This window comes from Acipenser ruthenus, chromosome 27 (assembly GCF_902713425.1).
Source record: "Acipenser ruthenus chromosome 27, fAciRut3.2 maternal haplotype, whole genome shotgun sequence".
NCBI classification, from domain to species: Eukaryota; Metazoa; Chordata; class Actinopteri; order Acipenseriformes; family Acipenseridae; genus Acipenser; species Acipenser ruthenus.
The window spans coordinates 21,262,408-21,281,208 of record NC_081215.1 but is presented as its reverse complement, the minus strand read 5'-3'; the positions used below and the strand labels follow the sequence as shown (position 1 = coordinate 21,281,208).

General features: G+C 36.6%; 1 protein-coding gene across 2 annotated transcripts in view; it reads left to right on the top strand.

The window, feature by feature from the left end:
• LOC117432034 (polypeptide N-acetylgalactosaminyltransferase 18) overlaps positions 1 to 14,526 on the top strand; it is a 92,324-nt gene extending 77,798 nt beyond the window's left edge. Inside the window, exons 11-12 of one of the 2 annotated variants that reach the window (XM_059002213.1) lie at positions 9,588 to 9,752; positions 13,763 to 14,526. In XM_059002213.1, the coding sequence (XP_058858196.1) occupies positions 9,588 to 9,752; positions 13,763 to 13,909 (312 nt within the window). In that variant the 3' untranslated portion in view covers positions 13,910 to 14,526. The remainder of the gene's footprint in view (positions 1 to 9,587; positions 9,753 to 13,762) is intronic. The other variant, XM_034053434.3, reaches the window with a different exon arrangement.
• Positions 14,527 to 18,801: the final 4,275 nt, after the last annotated feature.

Here is an 18,801-nt window from a genome sequence, read left to right as displayed (position 1 = left end):
TTAAAGCACCAGCAAGTGTCACAGTGTGAACTATCTCTACGAAGCAAATGAGTATGCTTTTTTCCTACCACTTTTTTGAGCCTGGCTTTTTTTTCTTTTTTTTTTACAGCATGTCCTACATTCGGGATATTGTGAGTGGTGTATAATGAGTCTTAGAAGGTGTACATTTCCTGACCATTTTATTTTTTTTGTACTAGAATATTCTCAATGTTGGTCCTATAATTGGAAGGATGAACAGTTGCTATCAGTGGTTTTATACATTTAAATTGGATTGAATTAGTCTTCAGTCAAATAATCAATTATTTTATTAAACTCGATCTCATCACTGAGAATGGGTTCTCATTAACTATGGTTATGTTGTTCTCCTATAGGGTGCTGCAGTGACCTATATATATATATATACAGTGCCTTGCGAAAGTATTCGGCCCCCTTGAACTTTGCGACCTTTTGCCACATTTCAGGCTTCAAACATAAAGATATGAAACTGTAATTTTTTGTGAAGAATCAACAACAAGTGGGACACAATCATGAAGTGGAACGAAATTTATTGGATATTTCAAACTTTTTTAACAAATAAAAAACGGAAAAATTGGGCGTGCAAAATTATTCAGCCCCCTTAAGTTAATACTTTGTAGCGCCACCTTTTGCTGCGATTACAGCTGTAAGTCGCTTGGGGTATGTCTCTATCAGTTTTGCACATCGAGAGACTGAAATTTTTGCCCATTCCTCCTTGCAAAACAGCTCGAGCTCAGTGAGGTTGGATGGAGAGCATTTGTGAACAGCAGTTTTCAGTTCTTTCCACAGATTCTCGATTGGATTCAGGTCTGGACTTTGACTTGGCCATTCTAACACCTGGATATGTTTATTTGTGAACCATTCCATTGTAGATTTTGCTTTATGTTTTGGATCATTGTCTTGTTGGAAGACAAATCTCCGTCCCAGTCTCAGGTCTTTTGCAGACTCCATCAGGTTTTCTTCCAGAATGGTCCTGTATTTGGCTCCATCCATCTTCCCATCAATTATAACCATCTTCCCTGTCCCTGCTGAAGAAAAGCAGGCCCAAACCATGATGCTGCCACCACCATGTTTGACAGTGGGGATGGTGTGTTCAGGGTGATGAGCTGTGTTGCTTTTATGCCAAACATAACGTTTTGCATTGTTGCCAAAAAGTTCGATTTTGGTTTCATCTGACCAGAGCACCTTCTTCCACATGTTTGGTGTGTCTCCCAGGTGGCTTGTGGCAAACTGTAAACGACACTTTTTATGGATATCTTTAAGAAATGGCTTTCTTCTTGCCACTCTTCCATAAAGGCCAGATTTGTGCAGTATACGACTGATTGTTGTCCTATGGACAGAGTCTCCCACCTCAGCTGTAGATCTCTGCAGTTCATCCAGAGTGATCATGGGCCTCTTGGCTGCATCTCTGATCAGTCTTCTCCTTGTATGAGCTGAAAGTTTAGAGGGACGGCCAGGTCTTGGTAGATTTGCAGTGGTCTGATACTCCTTCCATTTCAATATTATCGCTTGCACAGTGCTCCTTGGGATGTTTAAAGCTTGGGAAATCTTTTTGTATCCAAATCCGGCTTTAAACTTCTCCACAACAGTATCTCGGACCTGCCTGGTGTGTTCCTTGTTCTTCATGATGCTCTCTGCGCTTTAAACGGACCTCTGAGACTATCACAGTGCAGGTGCATTTATACGGAGACTTGATTACACACAGGTGGATTCTATTTATCATCATTAGTCATTTAGGTCAACATTGGATCATTCAGAGATCCTCACTGAACTTCTGGAGAGAGTTTGCTGCACTGAAAGTAAAGGGGCTGAATAATTTTGCACGCCCAATTTTTCAGTTTTTTATTTGTTAAAAAAGTTTGAAATATCCAATAAATTTCGTTCCACTTCATGATTGTGTCCCACTTGTTGTTGATTCTTCACAAAAAATTACAGTTTCATATCTTTATGTTTGAAGCCTGAAATGTGGCAAAAGGTCGCAAAGTTCAAGGGGGCCGAATACTTTCGCAAGGCACTGTATATAGATATATATATATATATATATATATATATATATAAAACAGGTATATTATAATTTGTGTGGTTACCTGATCCCACTACATCTATTTAACATATTTTCCGATAAATTGATTTACAGTACATGTTCCAACTACAATTTCTTAAGAGAACAGGTTGACACAGCCAAAGTTTTGCCACAGCTGTTTCTTACTGCATGCTGGATAGAGTATATAAACTCTTCTATATGGAATCTGGATGCATTAAAAACCTATGCTTTTACTAATGCTTGAGTTCTCCACTACCCCTTCCAGTGTCTGTACTGAAATGAAACAGATGGGGTCAGCCTCCCAGCCTATTGGGTACAGAGGAACTTGTAGGATGCCGTGCTGAGACTATCACAAAGAAACAGTTACTGGGCATAAAGACAAAACTGCTCACTCTCCTTCTAAGAGAGGGAACCATCCAAAGCAGGTCTGATGCATGCACTTCGGACAATGTGGGCCCCTGTTGGAGCTGCATGTGCTCTGTGGGAGGACTTCAGTCTCTCATGCTGACAATCCAAAAAGTTTCAGGAGCACCTCAGCGAATCTAAAAAAAGAAAATACCACAGCTACAGACTAGCTTAAAAACACGTACAGCATCCATTGTATTTTTATTTTACATCCACTACAGAATAAGCCTTTTGTTGCAAATAATAATCACAATTCAACCCATAAGGCCTCATCAGTGGATCTGTATTCCTTACTTTTGAACGATGTAGTAGCAGTAAAGTTTACAGTAATATATACCTTTCTATGTACAGTGGAAAATCCCAGTATCCTAATATAGTTTAAGAAACATAAACTGCAGCTTCTTTACTGTTTCGTCTGTGCTCAGTTAATCGATCACAGTAACATATACTGTTCTTCAGTACATTAAAAAAACTTGCATTAAAGCTATTAGTGAATTGATTTGTACCATGCAAATGTGGAAAGCTATCATGCAAATGTGGAAAGCCATTAGCTCTCAGCAAGGAGGTCTAAGATTAAATTTCCACAGTCTTTTTACTTTTGATCCAGATAGTGTTTTACACTGGACAACATGTTACCCTCTGACCAAATGTTTGTGTGCAGTGCTACCCAGTGGCAGAATGCTGTAATTGCAACAGAGAAAAAGGAAATGGCAAATCTAATTTTTCTGCCAACCTTACGAATTATGAGTATCCTGATTTTTTTTCCAGGCTTTAAGCCTATTTTATCAGACGATCCTAGGTTAAAGGGTATTTTACACTAACAGCCATTGAGCTTATTAAATCTTGACTTCTTTCTACCAGTCTTAGCTTGCAGAACTCATGAATATAAATGGATGTTGAAATTCAGAGAAACAGGATTACATTATCTAAGTAACACTGCCTGTGTTAATTGCAAAGGGATTAGAAGGGCAAGAAATGCATTTTATCTGTACTTGCTTACAAAGGAAATCATTGAAGCAGTTCTTAACTAACGTAGTATGTTATAAACAAGAACTGGTACAACAAACATCTACTACAAGAAGACAGACGAAAATTAAATAGTTTTTATGACAACCTGAGAGCTTTTGGTTGTTAATACTGTATATCATCCTAATTACTCTGTCATTATGTCGTTTTAATTATGTTCATATTTGTTTTAAAATACAAGTCATTCATCACATTAAAATACTTTAATTTGTATACAGTAATATACAGGCATGGCACAAATACAAATTAACACCTGTGACGTGTACCACACATGTTTGTGTTATGAAGCTAGCCTCGTGTGACTGATTAGACAGTGTTGTCTTTTCCCCACCTACTGTAAATAAGAAGATAAACCACTTTGCATAGAAAAGTTGCAGTATAATCAATTTCTATGAACTTTCCAGTTGTGTACATGTGTGTTGGATGGTGTGCGCTTGGCACATGTTTTCCCCAGATATAGTTATAAATTGACTAACAATCAACAGTAATTGGAAAAACATGTTTGCTGCTTTCTTTTAGGTTTTTCAAAACAGGTTAACATAGATTCGTTTTAAAGTAAATGTAACTTTGTTTGATAGTCCTACACTGAAAGAAGCTTAAAACGGATTGCTCATGAATCAGCACCACATTCTACAGTAACAGCATGAAAAATTGAGTATTATTATTATTATTATTATTATTATTATTATTATTATTTATTTCTTAGCAGACGCCCTTTTCCAGGGCGACTTACAATTGTTACAAGATATCACATTACACATTATACAGATATCACATTATTTTACATACAGTTACCCATTTATACAGTTGGGTTTTTACTGGAGCAATCTAGGTAAAGTACCTTGCTCAAGGGTACAGCAGCAGTGTCCCCTAGCTGGGGATTGAACCCACAACCCTCCGGTCAAGAGTCCAGAGCCCTAACCACTGCTCCACACTGCTGCCCTTATATATATATGGAATATATTTTCACTTCGTGGGAAAATGCCATTAAACAGATGATGTAATCTGCTCAGAACTCTCTGAAGTGTATTTTGGCAGCGGCTTGTGGGAAAAAAAGGACAAATTCACGGAGGTGAAAGTTTAGTGAAACAACAAGGCAATCAAAGATGGGTGCCTTTCATTAAGCCCTAATAGATCTCTATTTTGAAGTTCCTAAGTTTAAAGCTAGAAAGAAACTACTCAGATCAATAATTTAACTTATTCTTCTCCTTGGGATAAAAAGACAATCAGAAAAAATATACAATTTAATATTCCAATTGTTTCCAGAGAAGGATCCTCGCTGTTGTTGTATCAATACCAGCACATATCTATTGAATTACCCCATCCTCCAGAACTAACAAGAATCACAGCAGAAGGGATACTGTGCTTGATTGAGCTCTGGCGAGTTACCTGGGTGACGGGACACAATATCCTAAAGCAGATGCAGAACACTTCATACAAACATGTTTTTTCAGATAATGTCTAGATTGGAAGCCTATATTATTTACACAAGAAACCGAAATGAAACATTTTATGTGGGACTCGGGTACAAGCAATTTGTTACAGTGGTTTTCAAAATAGAATTGAAAAGGTGCATTTTCCTATGTAGAGAGCAGACTTTGTAAATAAAGCAAAGCTTGCAGGCTGAAAATTTTTTAAAAAAAAGCTGCAGTATTAACCACCACCATCTGTACTGAAAAAAGAACAGCTTTGCCAACATTTGGACATTTGGAATAATAGGCACAAGATGATTCCAGTATCACAATTTAGCTTTTCAGAAAACCGATTTCTAGTATTTTCAAATTGACTTGCTGTAGCATTAATACAAAACACATTGACGTACATTTCTAGTTGATTAAGGACATTATAGTTTTAATGCATGTTTAAGTATTTTACTCTTTAGAATGTGTTATTTCACATCTACAGTACACTGCCATGACAGATCGCTAACTATTCTGGTCACAATGATTCACAAGTCATAAATAATTGAACAGGCAAGCCTAGTATGTTGCTGCAACTGTTCAAATCGACCCTAAACTCTCTGACAAGGTATTACCGATGAAATTGTCTCCTGGGGTGATGTTTAAATTGTGCTTTGCAACCCTGGGATGGCTTTCAAAATTATTGAGGGAACTTATTCAACGTCATAGTGCTTCGATGAATTTGTATTAATAGTTTTTAAAGGTTTTTTCTTCATCTGATCTTGCTGTTTATCTGCCATAAGTATAAAAGCTGCGTGATGCAACATCAATATTAACATAAATATATATTTCCCCACAAAGAGTGATTCTACAACAATCTACCATCAACTAGCCTCCACACAGCAGACCTTGTTAAAATTATAAACCTCTTAAATAATATTAACTACGAAACTGGGTTTTGCATTAAGCAATATGTGATAGTGATAGTTTTGTGCAAAAGAAATGTGGTATCCCAAGTTACACATTAACATTCTGTAATGTCTGTGTTTTTTATTCTGCAGTGTTAAAAGTTTCTAATCGATAATATTTATAGGTTGTTAAAATCGTGTTTAAGTGAAACAGTTTTGTACAGTTGAAATAATAGCTTTATATTGAAGAGCTGCGGGGCACCCTGAAACAGCACCACTGCTCTGATTGAAATGAATAGCTTTTGTGGGAACCAGCAGCGTTCTGGCAAGAGGGAGCAAAAGTTCAGTGATTGAGCTTCTTATAAACCCAATAGGGGGTTCCATAGCCATCAAGGAATCAAACATTTCAATTTAGATTGAAGGGATCTGCAGTTACTTTTTGGAAGAAAAAGTGCTACACCAAAAAAAAAAAAAAAACTTACACACAAACACAGTTGCATTTTGGGGAATTTCAATGGAAAAAAAATCTACAGTGCTGCTTATTCAGAATCATCTTTTTCCGTTCCAGTTGAATCTTTGTTGTGGTTCAGATCATGCTTGGTCTTGCAGATAAGTAAAGAGTTATAACTTGCCATCGGTACCTGGAGGGCATTAAATTAAAAGCCAGGCTCATTGTCTATAGCCAATGGCTAACCATCCTCTTACAATACACACTGAAACTAGAGGTCTGGTATTTAGCTGTAGAATAGGGTAGTATTTATACTACCCTATTCGTTGAATTGCATGTGCTAACTGTAATTTGGAGGAATAAACATGAGGATGCCACATTACAATTATTTTCTCTGCATCGTAAGAATATTTTGAAGATGCAAGGTCTACTGAAGTCTCTTTTTTTATCTGTGTGCACATTATTATCTTATCCTGAGTGCCTTTTGATCGTATCCCCTAGATAACACTTGAGTATTTCTGATTAAACTCTGCAGCCTGGAAGCTCATACATCTTTTTAAAGAGGTTTTGATCTTAATTACTAAACCTTTCAAAGTAGAAATGTACTAATTAATAAACATGAGTATTTTCAGTGAATAGTATCTAGCTTGGTTTAACCACATGGAAGTCAAAGAATCCAGGGACGGATCCTAGACTAGATTCAGAGCACACAGTATTTCTGTTTCTTTCCAGTGACTCACTCTCAGTCTGAATAAGACTGCAAACATCTCAGAGGAAATCTGACAGAATTATTTCTGCAATTGCTGACTGATAGAGGGGGAAGTTCTATCTTTTGCAGAGTTTTGACTGATGCTTCCAAAAGCTTTGTTTAAGAGAGAACATTCACACAGTCTAAAGTCTGTTGTGCGTGGCTTTTAAGTGTGATGATTAGACCATCCATTTTAGACTTGTTCTATGTCAGCTGACTTCTTACAGTGCAGGTTTTCAATAAAGGACAGAATAAGGAAGTTCTATGATTCATGTACTGTACAGTAAGCCCATGAGAATCAATTCAGTATTTGTTCAGCACTGCAATGAATACAATTTCACAGTCAAAATTCCAGATACAATTTCATAGTGGAAAAATTCACTTCAGAATCTCCTGTTCATTCATCATGAGCTGTCTCTTAACCACTAATAGAAACATTTGTAAAAGCTGCCTTTTCATGTGGTATCTTATTAGACAATAGGATAAAAAAACTACATAAGCAGTCCGTAGTTCAGACTACCTTTTGTTATCTACAACTATAGAATCGGTATTTTAAAAATAAAACGCTCTAAATAAAAACATAGCAAAATGGAAAATCCTATAACTAGTAATTGGGACATATTACGTACCGATGTCACTGGCCGTGAATATGTCACTCAGACATCAGTATTACAGACCACAAATCACCAAGGTGGTCTAAAGACAGTCCCAACATCACTGATATACGAATGTACTCACAGCCAGACTTCAAAAATTGTCCTGAAAAAGCTTTAAGCTGTACATCTCCAAGCTTTAAGCTGTAGAGGCAAGGCTTTTTCAAATTCCATGAAAAAAAAATAATCAGATGACATCTGGTACGAGAATCATCCCATCGGTAAACATTTATTGCCAGTTTAATGAAAAAAATCTCAGTCGAAGCTGCTCTCTCTACAATATACACCACTGTGTTTGTGCCACTTGTTGCCAAGTTTTAAGTGATGCTGGAGTTGAAGACAGGCACATTATTTCAGTTTCTGGACACAAGAGTGAACTCAGTCTCAAGCATTACGCGACAAACACGGATGAGATGCAGAAAAGGGAAATAAATACATTTCTTCACGCAAGTCTTCAGGAACAAGTCCCCCCTTGCTGTGACAACGATGCTAGTAATACCTTTCCTACACCAAATCAGAGCAACTGTTTCAACTCTTCAGTTACTAATGACGCTTCAGGACACTTACATGCTAGTGGTGCAGGTTTTACAGGATGTGCATTTGTTTTTAATAAGTAGTTTCAGGTAGAATTATTGTGTGTGCATCATCAGGATACAAAACACGTAAATAGTTGTTCTGGCATTACCATATTGGAATATAAACCTGTATTTCTGGATTACAAACAACTATCTGAACTTTACTGCATCAGAAAATGTGTACCACTGATGTAATGGTGAGTAAAGAAACGTTTATTTGTCCATATTCATTGCTGAAGTTGTCTTACCTGCTTTATATAATGCCATCTTATCAATCCTTATGTCTACTGTACATTATTTTAATGTTTGTAATTTATCGTCTTTGAAAAGACTTCACTGTCACTGTCACTGTCAGTGGCCTGCTGTTCTGTGACAGTCTGTGGCCTGTGATCACAGACAAAAATGAGTATTATAGGCCATAACAGCAGCAGTCGCCATGTGTGTTTACCTTTTCGTACGCAACATCTGGTTTTATTCTGGCCAGCACGATTTCTGAGTGGATGTGGCCATACACCACACAAAATCCATCATATCTTTGTTGTTTATTAATATTTTTTAACTGCTTAATGCAATACACCATACCAATACATATTTATACAGAAATGTATTGGTGTGTTTGACCGGCAAGATACACTTTAAAATTTTAATCTTGACCCTTTAATGAACATGTCTTGATAGACAAGCATCTGAAAAACTACTTTATAGCTGACAGCTGTTGTCAGAAGTCAGTGTTTATCTTCATACATTACATACATACAAGTGTTACACAAAGTCTAACCACTTCCTTCACTCTGACCTGTGACCCAAGAAGGTCGCTGTATTGGGGTCAAGTGTTTTCCCAGATGATAAAGACCTTTCCCTTTAAAATATTGGCTTCATAGTTGGTACACAGCTGTACGCTGTGACTCTCTCAGTCCAATTTGATTGTGGGTATTATTATTATTTGTTTATTTAGCAGACGCCTTTATCCAAGGCGACTTACAGAGACTAGGGTGTGTGAACTATGCATCAGCTGCAGAGTCACTTACAATTATGTCTCACCCTTTTCTTTGACCACTGGACCCACACAGCAAGTTATTTTATAAAGCTGCCATCATCACAGTGTCAAAGCCTCATATCTCAGAAACCATTTGAGGCAAGGACTTCATATTTACAGGGTTATGTAAACCTTGCGTGCTATATATGTTGCTGACCATTACATGACAAGAAATCATATCGGCATAATTACAGCATATTTTAGTTTAAAGTGAAACATGTAGTACAACATATGGGACAATTTACAGATGACTGCTGTTTATATATGGGATAAAATAGATCAATATATTTGACGATATTTTACTCAATACGATGTCTCTTTCACTGCAGAATGTTTACTATACCAGTAGCCAGCAGCTCCATGTTGGTGTCCTGAGTCCTACAGTAGATGATGATGACAATAAGTGCCTGGTGGATGTCAACAGCAGGCCGAAGCTAATTGAGTGCAGCTATTCCAAAGCAAAGAGGATGAAACTCTATTGGCTGTTTACTCAGGTAAGCAATAACCAGAAACTAAGCAACGTAAAATACTGCAGTTATCCCGATTACAAAAACTGTAGCTTTTTTCATCTATTTTCAATGGGCTGGGCTATTCCACTAGGGTGCTCCCACTGATCTAAGTCATTAGGAAGCATGACAGAATGCTTTATAGTGTCATTAGGAATCACTCCAGTATGTCATGGGATCAGGAGATGCAGGAGTAGCATTTGCAGTGCAATTAAGAAATGTCACAGTGCACATTGCTACCCGAATGATCTTCCACAGTATAATAATGGAGAGCCACAGGGCACTTTGCCGTGGAATTATGGATCCCTTTACTTGTGTCAAGCCCAATAAGAGACAGATAGATGAATTATTTGGCAGCCACCATTACACAACAATGGAATAACATCAAACCATTACATTTCCCGATACTTTCATAAACCTTATCTAAAATACGGAGGAAAACAATGATCTTGTTCTAAGTAGGTGATCAGCGATGTACTGTAGGTTACTCAATCTCTGACCATTTATAATTATTGAGCAATAATCGTCTGTGAACATTGACGTATGTATTTATTACACTTTTTTTCTGAAAGGAAAAGTCTGTAAATGCTGCAAAACAAAAAACAACTTTTGCATAATTATTTAGCTTTCCATTTACCTTCCAGTTGTTAAAGTACAAGTTTGAAGCACATCTGTTCCTATTGCCCACTTTATCTATATTGTGAGTGTATAATGAGAGTTTTACATGTGCCTCAGTAGTGATGTGAAACAATTAGGAAAGACACACACAATCCAGTCAGCTCTGACACAGTACAGTAATTATTAATTAACTACAAAGGGGTGTAAACTGAAGCATACAAGTTAATGACATAAGTAGCTATGTCTTACGTCTTTCTTCCCTAATGCTTAAGCTACAAGAATACAAAGTAGAATCTGCATTTCAATCATGGGGATGGGTGTCACAAATCACAATAAATACGTTCTCCACTCACTGATCACACAACCCCGAGTGAGTGCTTTGTGCATCTATATATACTGTTGTGCCGGGATTCAATTACTAATTAATTATTCACTTGAATCCCAGCACGTGAACTAATTCTGTGCAACCCCGTGCTCACATATTATTACATACTTTAAATGCACGTGAAGTGAAGTGCAATCCCCGTGCCTAAATACAATTATACATTTTAAACACTCGTGCTTATTACCCACATTATATCCCGTGTACCAACTGCAATACACCAACATTAACACACCACACGCAACATATAACACACAAATGCACACAGGGGCGGGGCACATTGCCACATGCTGCAGCCTCTGGGGGCTTGCATGTGTCAGAGACTGCTTAACTGACTTGACAATTGAGAGTTCAGCTTTGGGGAAAAGAATTGTGAAAAATGTAATCTTGCCCAGGACGGGTATAAACATTCAATTAATCTTTTAAAAGACTAATTGGTAGATTTGAATAATGAGGTTTTTTTTTTCTTTCAATTTGAAATATGTTTGACATTGGGAGAGGAGGAGTTCTTTTAAATACCCATTACTGTATATTTGAGATTAAAATATCCAAAGGGTTCAGTTTCTGAGGACACAATCAGTCCCTCACCAAAAAAAACAGTAATAAGCAGCAACAATGTATGAATCATAATATCATAATATCTAGCGTTTTAGTTTTGAACTAAATAGCATGCCAAATGAAAAGCTCTGACTCCACCTAAAAAAAACAAACAAAAAAACATATGTTCTGCTTAGCCAATTTTGTTAATGTAGTTAATAAGGTGGTAAAAGGGCATTGGAAATTAACAGAAATGAATGAAGGCAACTATAAACTCACTGGAGCAACTTCGGTGGAGGTTGAAGTAATGCCTGAAGGCACATCAGCCATAGGAGACATCTGCAGTGCAGCAAAACTGATGGGCAGTGACCCCTGAACCATCACTCCAAGCCTGGCTTGACATTATTTCACTTTAATAGTCATTGCAATAATTCATTTGATGTGTAATTCCCCCCCCTTAGACATTTGTGTTTTCATAAGAAGCTTCGTCTTGATTTAAAGTAAGTTGGTGACTGCATTTAGGACTTTTTAACCCTTTCAGTCCTTATCTTAGTGGCGCATGTTAACATATGCTGTCGGAAATCACGTTGGAACCTGACGGGACTCCTTCATTTACAAGTTTAACATGTATCAAGGGTTATGTATACACACATAATTGCGGGGCAGATAAAACATTAAAGACTGAAGGCCTTCAGTGTGAAAAATGTCTCACCACCTTTTGAATGACCATGAGCCCACAAGGTACAGTTAAATTGTAATCTTCTGTAATTTAATCCTGCCTCCTCCAAACCAGGACAATTACATTTCAGTTTGGGTGTCTGCTGCATCAGATTTTTAATGTAATTTGATTACTAATTTGACAACTGACTATTTAAAAAAGGTTATTATAAGGGTTTTAAGAAATGCAAACTAACACATTATTCAAACATTATAATATGAGTTCAGGTTTAAAAAATATTCTCAAACCTGACGTGTTACAGGTGTGCGATTTTTCTATTTCACAAAACAAAACTGTATTTCATCTTGAAGAGAAATGCTCAAGGCTTTGATGTGCCCCTGGTTGAGACAGGTGAATTATGTTGAACACAAGGCTTTCAGAATTCACCCCTCCATCAGATTCAGTTTGTTAACTCTAACTAGTGAATTCTGGTGGTTCATTATCGTTTCTATCTGTTTGGAGGAAAATGTATTGCAATTACAATATAGCCAGGCATAGTTTCTTGATATCTACAACAGTACAGTCACAGATGGGAAAGTATATTTGTATTCTCAAAAAATGTACACATGTTGGAAATCTGCACAACTGCACACAATGTGTCCATATACATGTATCTTAGTCATTTCCATTTGCAATTCCATTCTTTTTTTAATCTAAACCCGATTCTCTGAAACTGTATTTTGATAGGACCTAAGAAGGGAGTGAGTGGTACTGGCAATCTGGCAAAACAGAGCTCTTACCAACCATTAAAGACTGGTTGCTATGGTGATCGTGGTTAAATCAGCTCACAATGGGATTTGGATTAGAGTTTAAAAAATTAAAAAAACTAATAATATTCTAGGTTAGATTAATGCATATACTCCATGAAAGGAGAGCAGCAGTGGATGAGAAAATACATATTGTACACAACAAGATTTTTCTCTTTGGGTTTCTCTCAATTTAGGTTTGGTAATTGCACTAATTTGAATGCAGTGGTGTTATGCCAACTGAATAAGCCTCTCTACAGTGCCTAACATGTATTTCATGTATTATGTTTATCAAGAGCTGCTTCATAAGAAGGCAATAATGTTTAAAGCTATTGGGAAAACTAGCTAAATGAGCTACAGCAACATCCATGTGCATACACACTTATTTGGCCAACTCTAAGAATATCAGAATGAGCAAAAAATGGCTATAACTGCTCATTAAAATAAGACCAAATTGAATTGTGTCTAGTGTTGCCAAGAAGTTCGAGATTCATCTGGACATTTGCAATGAATCCTCTTCCAATACCAGTACTGTGTCTGTGAGCTGCCAGTGCTCTGTAGGGTTATAGGTTTTGAAAAACAAAAATGGTATAATATGAAAGGAAAAATTGTATAATATGAACTATGATGACAAAGGGAGCAGTCTGTTCAATGTAGAAATAAAGAGAAAACAGCTCGGTGAGAAACAAGTGGATTTCAGTGTCTGCGGTGGTAGATGCTGTGCACATTACTGCCCTATTTGAGGTCTATAACCACCCAGTAATGATCTGGTTGGCTGTTTAATATAGGCGATATGAAGGCACTGACGAACACAATAGGTATAGAATCTGTCCTTAAAAAACGTTACTCGAATAGGTCTCTCTGTTGTTTCTTTATTTCTTTGATTCCCCTTTTCAATAAAGTGTTTGTTTACATTTTTAGATGCCTCTGGCAAAGGTCCATCAGGCATGATCTCAGAGCAAAACCTGAATTGATATCTCCATGTGTTCTCTTTCAGGGAGGTTCAATCCAGAATAGAAAATCAAAACGTTGTCTGGAGCTCCAGGAAAGCACTGATAATGAGTTTGGGTTCCAGCTTGTTCTCCAAAAGTGTACAGGGCAGCGGTGGACTATCACAAATCTCATGACAGGGTCGTCATTATGATAGAGTCTTAACTCGCTGAGGTCAAGCATTGTCTCAGAACTGCGGGACTGGGAGACTGTTTGATGAGGAAAGACTCAATAAAGTTTATGCCTTCTGAACACAGGTTTTTTTTTGGGGGGGGGGGGGATTGACAGAACTATTTCTATCATCTTGGTGTCCTGGCATACATATAATAACCTCATTCATACTGTAAATGTTGAACATTTTTCTAGTTATATGTGCTTATAAAATCAACCAGGATGTGGTGATTCATATATTTTGCAGCTAGAGAGAGAGAGAGAGAGAGAGAGAGAGAGAGAGAGAGATGCATAAACTTTTTTTTTGTTTCAAAATGATGAAGTCCATTTTGGGGGGTTGTATTGTTGTATTGACCTTATGCACTCATTCAGTACTTGATACTTTTTTGCTACTGTGTAGCACATGTTTGCAACATTTCCTGCTGTAATTTTACTTCTTGTGTTTCAGACTAGTAGGATCAGAATTTATTATGAAATCAAGTTGTATGGTGTGATGGAATATGTCAGACGCAAGATTTTAAAATATTTTCTAAATGTAAATATTGATTAAATTGAGAATATATATAATATCTGACATTAAAAAAAATCAGTATTGATGAAAAATGTGTAGTGTGTTTTATTTATTTTTATATCCATTGCAGATGAATAGGCAGTAATGGTAATTAATGGTCTTGTCTGAAGAGTACCCACACTAAGAAATATATTATGACAGTCCAGCTTTAGTAAGTGCTGGTGTAATTGGCAATGCCGTTACGGATTCTGTCCCCTGTCGGTGAGATTAGGTTAAAAGCTTCAAAACCACAAATGCAGAGGAGCATGCTTGCTGGCTTGCTGTGCAGTGGTAGCGGGTTTGCGCTCAGCCCCTGCCCTGTTACACTGGAATCATTTTGGTTCCTTTTGCCTAATAACTGTATGTTAGTCAGTCTTTGACTCTGTTCAAATTGACTGGGGAACCCAACCTCTGGCACAACAATGCATTACAAACTGAAAATCAACTGGACGTAATTACAGAACTTTAAAGACTATTCTATACTGTTGTTGGTCCTATTGACAACAGTCCACTAGCAGTTTACCCAACTTTATTTAATTAATGAAGTCAAATGTCAGCTTTTAAAATAATTAGAGCATTGGGAATAGGACCCAACATGAGCATAATTGACAGATTATGAGGATATTTGATTCTATCTGTCTCTGGGTATATCTATTACTGGATATTTTTTCAAATACATGTGGTCAGTGATCCATTGCTTTAATCTTTGTATTATCCATAGAGTGACATTAAAAGCTCTGGGAGCCAGTTGCCTTTTAAAAGATGTTTGAAGGACACTCAGGTGTTCCCATCTGCCTAAAGAGGCTGCACACTTAGAGAAGTGTGCTTATTCGGTAACTGCAGGAAATCCAGTCCAGGCATACTCGACTCATTTGTTAAATGTAGTTGCATATTCAAATGTAATTTATTTTCAGTTTCTAGAAAAAGCAGCATTTCTGAGAGAAATAAAAATGCCAATCCTGCCAAGCATTGCATGACTGGAGGAAAAATGCTGTGCTATCACTTTTTGATATGCCCAACTTGTGTTTATGTTTGACCAACTATGGTAGAATGGAAGACCAAAATAATGTTAAATATTTATAATACAAAACCATTTAAGCTACTGTACAGTACCTGGAAGGGACAATATATTAAATAAGACAAGGTTTATCATGATATAACTAAATTCAAGCATGGCAGGAATAACTAAAAGGGTCTATATAAGCAATACACAGATGCTCGTTGTCCCTGCTGTATGCACTGATTTACTATTAATACAAGCTACAAAATCCAGCTGTTATTGTCTTATTGTTATTTGTCCCTGGACACTTTCATGAAGAGATAGAAAATGATAGAGTTAAGTCCTTAAGTGACTGATGCATATAGTACATGCCCCATTGTGATGCCCCATCTTTGAATGGGTATGGATATTAGATTCTAGCAGGCAGATTTTAATTGGTTTTAAAAATGCTGTGTTTTTTTGTTTTGTTTTTGTTTGATGATGATGATGATGATGATGATGATGAAGGTAAACTGACACGGCCCTGATCTGTTCTTAGCACTCTGCAAAAATAAAGTGCTTGGTTATTAACTACTTTTTTTTTTGTTTTAGGCGTCATCCCAAATCCTGCATTTAATAAAAAAAAAAATTTAAAAAAAATGCATTCGGCCCTTAACATTGTGTTACCGAGCACAGAAATAAAAATACACACCTAGGTTTCCTAGAGTAGGTACAGTACGCAGACATTTAAAATACAAAGGGCAACACTACCGCATTGACATGGCTGTTCTTCTGGGAAAACAATTTGAAATTGCCTTTAATGTCTTACTGGGAACCAATCTGTTTTACATTGAAATGCAATAAACATTTCATGGTTCAGAAAATCTACTGTAAATACTGTAAATTAAAACTGAAGACCGTTTAGTAAACACAGAATAGGATTACCTATTAGGAGCAATCCAATGCATTTTGCTAAAGATTAACAGTGTTACATGCCAAATCACCTACATCTTACAGTACATACATTTTGTCATGCATAAACACTGTCATATCTCTTGAGATAAAACGAAGTTTAGCACATTACGCTGCTGGTTGCAAGAAAACAAAAATGCAAACCAGTTAATGTATTATTTCTTGGTAGTAATGATATCACTGGAAGGCTGGTACTTTTAACAGGCAGGAACATTTCAGCACCAGATTAGATACCATGCAAGGGAAAAATGGTTGCCAGTTTTGCACCCTCCTTAAATCAATTCCTTTTGACGGCAACAGAGCTGAGTTAAGCAACCTTTGACCAAGAACCTGTGAACGTGACCACAACGCAAGAACGGACCTGGTCATTAAAAATGGCAGTTGTTGAAAATGTAGTCGCAGTAGTTATGAGTATTATTGATGAACCAACAGGTGAACAATCACTGCTATGGAACAAATGTTGTTCGGAAGCAAAAGGAACGAGAGTTTATCTTCAAACTGGGAACTTTGGAACCCCTGGGAATGAACATTCTATTCTAATAATCATGACACTATTCACAGAATGTTTGTATAATTACAAATCTTGAATAACAACAAGTTTACTGCACTGTGTTCACTTTTCTTTTTAAACAGCTGAAGAAGGGCTTTTGCCCGAAACATCCTGAAAATAAAAGATTTTTAATCTTTTAAACCTTTTGTGTACATTTTTTAAAAACCTTCTCTTTCATCTTGAGAAAGATATGTACAACATATCGAAACGTTGGGCAGCTGGCTCTTTGAGCTAAAATATATATATTGTAAGATAGCGGGTTGTGAGAGACAGCAGGGAGGGGGTTAAAACCTCCCTGCAAGAGAAACATGTGAGAATGCACCTTTTGGTTAATTGTTTGATTGTATTGATTTTATTGTTTCATTTAGTTTGCTAATTGTTTTATTGTTTCATTTAATTGTTTAATTGTTTTATTATTAAAGTAGAACCAGGTGCAGGGTATAAAAGATGAGCAGGCAGTCTGCTCGAGGCTGCTGAGTAGAAGGAGGCAGAAGAGGTGCGCTGCCTCCGAGTAGCCAGAGGAAGAAAAAAAAAAGTAAGTGCGGTGTCAAACCGGTGGTTTTGAAAGGACGGGAAAACAGCTTAGCTGTCCCGTGTTAGGAAGGGTGTTCCTGAAAGTTGAGTTAGTGCTCCAAGAGGAGTTAGGTGTTTGTTTTGCTTTTGTATTTGTTTTGATTTTGTGTTTATTAAAAATCAGCGCAAACACGCTTGAAAAATCCATTTCAGTGTCCTGGGTCGTATTCTTAAAGGGGCAACGAACCCGAGCAAGGGCCGCTCGTTTACAATATATATTATATATATATATATATATATATATATATACCAAGCATCAAAATAAACTTATCACTATTATAACACATTTATTTTTTAAAAAAAAGCCCAAACTGCAGGAAAAACAACATATAATTAAAATCCATCATAAAAATAAAATAAAAACCATATTAAATGTAATAGCAGAATACAATACATATATATTACAACACAACACGAAAATAAGTCAAATAAAACAAGTCAATCCGATCCGTACAATGCAGATTTAGCTTACAAGTATCAGTCAGTAGCAAATCCAGTTTATGACTAAAAAGGTTAACAGAAACCAGATTGATCCATTTGAAATCCCTCTATAAAACATTAATCAATCCGTAAGTCTCAATGATGATTTTGATATGGCGCTCTGGTGACAAATCATTGCTGAATCATATAAAGCATCCAATTTCTTCAACAGAACCTTCAGGGTCAGTCTATAAATCACATCACCATCATCCAAAATTGTTAGTAAGGTCATTTAAACAAGTAAATAGCTGAGTAGAGTGTACGAAATGCATTTTATTACAGTAAAAGAAACACAGTTTAGCTTTGGATTCTTGGATTCTAGTTGAACGTTTTGAAAGCAGTATGCAGTCCAATGCCTGGGTATTTGTACTCTATTACATGTTTCAAAATCTTATTTTTGGTATTCTGAGTTTTTATGCCCCTCCAACCTCAAGGAAATGATTTCTTATTAGAACACAGCCACAGGGATCCTGACAATAAGTTGCTGTTGCCATAACAACTACCTGATGAGACAGGCACAAATCCCATATCGTATTCTGTCACTGATCTTCAAAAAAAAAAAAAAAAAAAAAAAAAGAGGAAATGAACAAGTACTGTATTAGAATTCTTTAAAGAGAAAAGGTATCTGGCCAAAAGCATTTCACAAGTTAAGAAGTTAAGAGCTCTATAAAGCTGTAATATAAAAAAAAAACTTGCCAAATTTGGTATTTCATTCTGTGCAACTTACTTAAGGGATGAATGGTACATAAATACTGTAGGATTAGTGCATAA